We start from the raw sequence: 7,838 nt of genomic DNA, 5'->3' as shown, positions 1-7,838 counted from the left end.
AGCAACAAGCCAGGGCTTCGTCTGCCGTCAATTCCCGCCTCCCCATTTTTATACCAAGAGAGAGTGATGAGCTAAGGAGAACAAGATTGAATTCAAGGACAAATGGTGTTTTAAAGAGCATGATTTTCATGTCGGTTTCGTTAAGCAGAAGCAAAATGATGTTATTTTAAGGAAGCTTTTAAATAATGCAATGGTATTCTGGTGATGAGCTGCACAGTCTCTTGAAGCTTGCCAGTGGCCGAGCTGTGCAGGGCACAGGGCAGCGGTGCAAGGGCACGGGAGCAGCCTGGTTGGGGTTTTTTTTGTGTGTGGTTTGTTTGTTTGTTTTTAAGGGGGGTAGAGGAGAACCAGGTCTCAAGAACTGTTGCTGTTTCAGACAAATTACTGCTCTGCCCTAGGACCAGTAATCAAATCAGCGGCTGCGTGCTTTTAAGCAGCACGAGGTCCACACTGGGACGCGAGCCATCCCGAGCAGGCCAAGTTTTTAGCTGGTTTTGTGGCTCCATGTGTTGATGTGGCCACTTTGCTTTCAGGCTGCCCGCGCATTAATTAGAGCATGCAGTTGCGTGAAGTGCTTGCAGGCAAATGAGGGCTGAAAACGGTGTGAGTAGCTAGGGGCTGTGACCTGGTGATGCTCTCCAGGCTGGACCATGGGCTCAGGCAATCTCCTCCTGAGCTGCTGAGCAGCTTCTGAGCTCATTTTGCAAGAGGGATCTTGCACTGCAAAGCCTTGGCATTTTCAGTGTCAGCTCTTTACTATAGACATAAATTTTTCCAAGTACCCAGATCACGTGTACGCTAAGTAAATGGCAAAGACAGTTTTGGAAATTCAAACACAATATTTCTGCCCAGATTCATTAGGGGACCAGACTCTGCAAAGAGCTGGTTATTGTTCTCCGGAGCAAAACCATGTTCCTCTGTGTGTGTGCTTTACCCGCCAGGTCCCCAGCGTGTGGAGGGACGAGCCCTGACATGGCTTTGTGGCATGGGGGACCTGCGGGGAAGGAGGACAGGGACAGCCAGCCAGTACCTGGGCTTAACACCCTGAGACAGACCCCGCTGCTAGGGGGAGTGATGTACCCTGTAAATGCATGCAAATACCAGAGGGTTTCACTCACACTATATGTATATGTGTATATATGTATGTAAGCATTTGTATATGCATATATATAAAGGGGTATATATATATAAAGGGTACACGTGTGTGTATATATATATTTATATACAACTCCATGGCCAAACTGTGCCCTTGCAGCCATGTGCCTGTGCAGAGACAGACTTTGAAAAGCAACAAATAGCTCAGTGAGAAATAGGACTTAAAAAAACTCTTGTACAAAATAAACGTAAACTCTTTGGAAATGCACGGTAGCACTTGACTTCTCCGAAGAGCATTATGCAGCGGGTGGGCTGTCTCCAGAAGTAACGTGGAAATCCCAATCCTGTGAGCCCTGGCTCCTCTTTCCTGCCAGAAGGGTTGCAGCTCTATCTGGAGCACGCAGGCAGCTGCAGGGTATTTGCCTTTTAACTTTCTGAGGGTTATGCTTTGTGCTGGTGAGCAGGGGACAATTGGCATCATTTGTGCTATTCTGTGCCTGGATGGGTTTTGTTACGCAGGGGTCCAGCTGTGCTTTCACTCAAAAAATAATAAAAAAGAAGAAGAAAAAAATAGAAAAGAAAAAAAAACCAGGTCAGTGCCTGCCCCAACCATGCTGTGAGCCCAGGCGCTTGCGGTGCTGGAAATGCAGCTCTAGCTTTTAAAATATCTACTTGAGGATAAATCCCTGGCTCTCCTTAAGTTTTAAATTCCCATTAGCAGCACTAAATTTTGGGTACAGCAGTGGCATTAGGGGGCCCTGGGGAGGGGTGGGAGGGTGGGCACCCCTACCTCAAGGGCTGCCTGCACCCCTGCCCCAAGGGCTGCCTGCACCAGTCAGGCTGGCTCCCCTGGTTTCCCTGGGGATGCCTTTGCTTGCTCTCCCACATGGGAAACTGTGCCATATGAGCAAATACCTGAAATGGCCACAAAATCAAGAGAGTAAAAAGAGAAGGAGCTGAAAGAGCAGGGCAGGACCTGTGCTAGTATCAGGTGTTTTGTCCCACCCCTTTCACCGTGGGTGAGCAGGGCTTTTTTTTTTTTTTATTATTTGGCTTTAAATAATTCATTAGGAATAGCAAAAAGTACAGTGATTGTTCATGGTGCTCTGCAGTGGAAAGTAGATAGATGGTCCCCAAATTATACCTTGATCTGGCAAAAAAATTGCACAGATCCAGCTGTAACATAAAGGTTAAAGCAGGAGGGTAAAATGAAAAGGGTATTTTGTACTGCAGCAATAGGTGTAAGTTAGGGTAGGGTTTTAATGTATGGCACATTTCATGGCCCCAGGGCTAGTTATCTTGTCTCCAGCCTGGCTCTGGGAGGTGGGGAGAAGGGTGATAACTTTCTCTCACTTATGTTGAAAAGCAGACGGTGTTAGGGATCAAGCTGCTGCCTCCCCTCGGGCTGGAAAATCGCAGGGTGTTTTGTTCATGGGGAATCCACAAGCTTGGGAGCCCAAGTGGTAACCAGACCAGGGGTTTGCTGTGATGGATGTGAATGTTTTGACAAGTGTGAGGGTGAATAAAAAAAAGTGAAGCTGAATAAGGCGAATACTTTAATCGGTGTTACTACAATGAATACCAAATGATGATGAAAGTGAAGGGAATGCATGTGCCTTATTCATGGGACCCCAAATGACATCAGATGTGAGATACATCTGAACGTATTTGGGTTTATTCCCAGCCCCACGAGTGCTCAGAGCTTCTCCCACAGCCTAGTGAGGCAAAGGATGATGGCAGTGCATCCACCCTTCTCCAAACCAGGCAGCTGGCATCCCCAGTGAGGGAGAATATGCTCCTTTTGGAGGAGAATGGATGATTTGGGCAAAAGCAGGGTCTTTTCTTCTCCGGCTGCTGGTTTCCCACTGGGTTATTTAAGTTGTGTGTCCCTTGAGGGCTTAACGATATTTTCTAATTATTTTCTCTTCCTTCTAGAAACCTTGGAAAATCTGGACTGAGAGTCTCGTGCCTGGGCCTGGGTGAGTAACCTCTGCAGCCGCCACACTTACTGCAGCCACACGCTGCCCTGGAGTAGTGATAGCTGCTCTTGTATCTCAGTAAAAAAAGCGTGCTCGCTCAGGGCCCCAGCCTGTGCTCAGTCTTGCAGATGGCTCACGGCAGAGGCCCTTACGTGTGTTAATAACAGCTCTGTGCATCAGCCGAGGTGCTTGCCCATGGTGTGAGGCAATGCTTTCCACCCATAGCGCCCGAGTGGAACTGTACGAGGGTTTATGGCATAAAATCCTTCTAATACAGCCCGATCCCCATGAGGCACAGCCCGCAGAAACCACATCTGAGATGCCTGTGAATGCCTCCAAGAGCTTTAAGTGTCAGAGCTCCAGTCTCGGGGGACAGCAATCTGCCTGGGCTGTGGGCAGATTTTTGTTTTATTTTATCCAGTGTGTGTACCTTGTTATTTCTGTTCCATACCGATTTGAAAACTAAAGAATATCTTATCAATATTTTATCTTATCAATATTTTATCAAAAAGGGCATCTATAAACACTGCGGCACGTATGTCCTGGCTCTGCAGGTCCTGTAGTGATGCTGCGGTTCCTGCAGGCTTTAGTATGTTGCTGCTGGCCTTCAGCTGCCCGGTAAGAGTGTGTGAGATGGACTGGACAACTCCTGATGGCTTTACTCGTGCAAGTAATTTCTTTGATGGCAGCTGAACCACTCACATGAAGAATGCTTAAAAGTACATATATATTAAAAAAACCAAACACTATAGAAAGAAGGAGGCTGTTTTTCTCACTGTGAGCAGCTTCCTGTGGTGCAAGGTTGGGGCATCAGGAGCGTGAAGCCCCCGGGGATGCGCAGAGACCCCCCAGGGATGGATGCTCAGCTCTGCCAGGGCCCCTCCAGCCCCGCGTTAAAGGGAGGTCCTTGTTCCCCCAGGGGTCAGAGGTGCCGGCATGTCTTTAGGAAAGCGGTTGGGTGTGCTGGGCTCCTGTGCTGCTGCCTCAGGGGAGAGTGGGTGAAGGCAGGTGCAGGCAAGGGCCTGGATTCTGCCTGCATTTGGTGCCTGCTGTGGTGATGGGCACCCCGTCCAGCTCCCTGCTCCGTCCCCAGCTGGTGCCAGTTGTGCACACAGGGCAGGTGCCTGAGGGGTTAGCTCATTTTTTCCAACATGCTTTGAGATTTGATTTTAAAATAGAGTGAAATGTGAAAGTCACCCTGTATCACAAGTCATATAAATAAGGCCTATTCTGCCAAGAAGAGCTCTTCTGGTTAAAATAGATCCAGGCTTTGAAAGGAGTTGTCGTCTTATCTGCTGCAGAGATTTTATTTATCATCCTTACAGTTTCACCAAGAGCTAATGTTGTTGTGGTAGAGAAAAGCTATGGGAAGGAAGTAGCAGCAGGAAAAAATGTTTTGCAGAGCTTTTCTTTAATTTCAAGCATGTGGAACTGCAGTAGCATCTAAATATATTGAGCCTTTGTAAGCGCAGCTGCGTGGCATGAGTGGGGGCTGAGGATGGAGCAAGTGGCTGCCGTGCTGCCCCGGGCAAGAGCAAGGCTTGGGGGAGAGCTGCTGCGCGTCAATTCAGAGCTGGGCATCTCAGCCTGTTCCAGAAGCAGTGAGCCCTACAGCCCTTGGGGTGTATGCAGGAATTGGGGAGAGGAGAACTGGAAAGCCTGAAATTCAATTGCCACCTTCTCTTGAAAGTACAGGTATTTCTTCTGCAGCACAGCTCATCCTCCCCTCCCACAGCAGATCCATCAGGTGTCTGCTTCGACTGCCGGCTTGTATGACTTTTCTAAATAGCTTCTCTTTTGCAGTTTCCTAAAAGATAAATGTGTTTCCCTAAACTCTCTGCAGCATGAAAATCTCATTTAAGGTTTACTAAAGTTTCCGAAGACTCAGCAGTCTTCCTTAAAAGCCTTCCAAAATCTCAGCAAGTGTGAGAGTGGAGTGTGCTTCATCCTGTAGTATGAAAAAGTAGGTGGAGAAAGATGCGAAGCGGGACAGAAATCAAAGGCAGGCAGTGCTAAGGCAATGTGTACCCTTTGATTATGTCCTGCTTCTCCCAGCTCACACTCTCTAATTAATTCATTTGCCAGGTGCTGCTTGCAGTGTGAAAAGTGTTGAGCCAGCGCACGGGGTCAGAGGGGTGTGTTAGCAGCGTGTTTCACAAGCAAAGACATTTGGGAAGGGTTGCTGTGATGACGGCTGAGAGCGCGAGCATCACTCTTGGGTTGCTGAACCTCCCGCTGGAGCTGGGACCATTCTGCTGGGCTGAGCTCCCCTGGGACCCAGCTTCTGCAGCATCGTGGTGCTGAGCCCTGCTCCAGGCTGGGCTTTCACCTTCTCCTTTGGGTGAGCTAATACCAGGCGAGGCTGTAATTGAGGAATCTTGGTAGTCTAACCCTGGGCAGACGCCTGGGCTGGCATGAGGCCGTTTCTGTGATGCTGGCTCTGAAACGCGATTGCAATGCGGGGGGAAAAAATAAGGTCACATTTTTCTTGTAGTTAATTCAGAGCAAATTCTGCCTGTGGAGGCTGCCTGTTGATTTTTAGAAAATATTGAGACAGCTTCCAACAACGTGATTAGCCCTGACTCCAAGGAAACGAGCAGCAGGATGAAACCAGCCATCCCAAACTCCAAAATCCAATTCAATGTAAAAAAGCACAGAAGAAGCTTTCCCAAACAAGCAGTTCCTGTAGCCACCAGTGGGATACCCTGCTCTAGCAATTGGGTACAAAAATAGATGTTTTGTGAGCAGAAAGGGGTCGGCTGCTGCCATTGCCCCTTGGTGCTTTGCTCTGGAGAAAAGCTTTTGCAAACCCAGCACATAAGGAAAAACCCAACCCCAAACGTCTGCTAGCTTGGGACGATAGCGAGGGGGTCCGATTTGCACCCAGGTACTCGCAGCATGCAGGGCTGAGGGCTTGCTGGTCGCTCGAGCTCTAGACCAGACCCACGTGCCAGATCTTCATGTGGCATTGCCCTTGGCAGGAGCAAGCCAGGGACAAAATCATACTGGTAGGGGGCGAAGCTTTGGCTTTCAGCCAGCAACCCTTTTTTTTCCTGCAGAGGTGACAGAGCTGCTGGCAATGACATTATTGAGTGGTGCATTTTGCATCAACAAATAACCCAGCAATGATCACACCTTGCTAGGCTCTGGGATGCGATGGGAATGGAGCCAAATCTAGTTTTAATACAGAAATTCTTCTGTTGAAGGTGAGGATGTCCAGCTGGGAAATTGCTTTCCAGTGTGAGGGAACAACGTGATGGGCGAGGGGCAGGAGTGGGAGGTCTGTCTGCCACTGCCAGGCTGAGTCGGGGGGGGGACACGTTTATAAACAGTGAATTGGGATAGACAAGAGAAAGACGATGACTTGGTAAGGGGAAAAGTAATGATTAAAAAAAAAAAAAAATCTTTCTCTAGTATATTTTTCTTCCAAAATACTCCTGTTGGCTGAGGTTGTGAATCATCCTCAGTCATTGTTTGAAATGCCAAGTGCGCCTTGTACTTTCTGGAGTGATTTTTTTTTAATCAGAGTTGAGCAGCAGGCGCTGTGCTGTGCCACAGCCCCGGCAGCTGCCCAGCTGCTTTGGGTGTGGGTGCCCACTGCCACCCACACTAGCTGCCCGGGGGTGGTCACGGGAGGGGGATTTGTGTACTGCCTTCCCTGCTCCCGGCTCTGGCTGGGACCCTAAAGTCCATCTCACTTTCTCGATTGCATCTGATGCTTTGGAGATCACCTTGCTCAGCAAAATCTCACCTCCCTGCCTGGTTTTTGCAATTATTAAGGAAAAAAGTACCCCAAGGATTCCCCACCTGTGTGGTCCCGATGATGCTCGCTGTTCAGGGATCCCCAGGCCCCTTGGGTTCCCCCCCGCTGGGGTCTGGGAGCACAGGGGGCAGACAGGGAGATCCAGGGCAGGTATACCCAGTATTGCATATATTTACTACTTATACTTAAAGAGATAAAGTGTTCGTTATTCTTACATAAGCCATTTCCAGCTCTCAGGCTGCTCTCCATATGCCCAAACGCTTGAGCATTTTGCCTCTCTGTTACGCTTTGCTGCTCGGTAAGGCACGGTTTGTGTTGTAAGGTCATAGTCACCTAAATTCGAGAGAGGATGTGCAGTCCACAAAATGCATAAATAATTCCTTTTCTTCTCACCTATGCTGGGGACTTGTATGCACACTTAAGCAAAAAGATCACTTTGGGATAAACAGTCTCAACACGTTATTCAGTAGAAATGCATTTTAATGTATTCCTAGAAAAATAACACTTCTGAAGCTTTAGCATGGAAATTGGGCTTCATTTGGATTTTTTCATCTGCATAAAGAAGATTAATGATAAACTGAAATCTATTTTCATTTTTATCTTTGTTGTGTGGGACCAGAGCATTTTACTCCAATGATAACTTGAGGTCTATAACCAGCAAGGCGTAGCAGGGGCAGGCAGGGGTGGCTGCCCACTGGGGGGGCTTTGGGCTCCGTGGGTGCTGCTGTCACCCTATTATTGCCCTTAGAGAGAGCAGAAGTAAATGCAAAATTAGTTAGAAACGTGTGGTGTTTTCTCATGTTTTATTTTGGTAGCATTAGCTGTGTTATGCGTTTCTGATCTGTGAAACTTGGTGTTTTCAGAGCTTGGGCTATCCTGCAGGAAATCAAGAGTTTCAGTTTAAACATACAGTAAACGCATCTTTAAAAATAACTTTATTTATACTCAGAAACGTGATGTATAAAAAAAAAAAAATTCCAATTAACCTTTTTTGAGGGAAA

General features: G+C 47.8%; 1 protein-coding gene across 3 annotated transcripts in view; it reads left to right on the top strand.

Annotated features, from left to right (window-relative positions):
• Positions 1 to 7,838, top strand: part of KCNAB1 (potassium voltage-gated channel, shaker-related subfamily, beta member 1) — a 77,249-nt gene that overhangs the window by 48,391 nt on the left and 21,020 nt on the right. For all 3 annotated transcript variants that reach the window (XM_009333942.1, XM_009333943.1, XM_009333944.1), the window contains exon 2: positions 3,031 to 3,074. In XM_009333942.1, the coding sequence (XP_009332217.1) occupies positions 3,031 to 3,074 (44 nt within the window). The remainder of the gene's footprint in view (positions 1 to 3,030; positions 3,075 to 7,838) is intronic.

This window comes from Pygoscelis adeliae, unplaced genomic scaffold, assembly GCF_000699105.1.
Source record: "Pygoscelis adeliae isolate BGI_AS28 unplaced genomic scaffold, ASM69910v1 Scaffold241, whole genome shotgun sequence".
In the NCBI taxonomy this organism is placed as follows: Eukaryota; Metazoa; Chordata; class Aves; order Sphenisciformes; family Spheniscidae; genus Pygoscelis; species Pygoscelis adeliae.
Note: the sequence above shows the minus strand (reverse complement) of the source record. Positions and strands in the feature narration are given on the sequence as shown.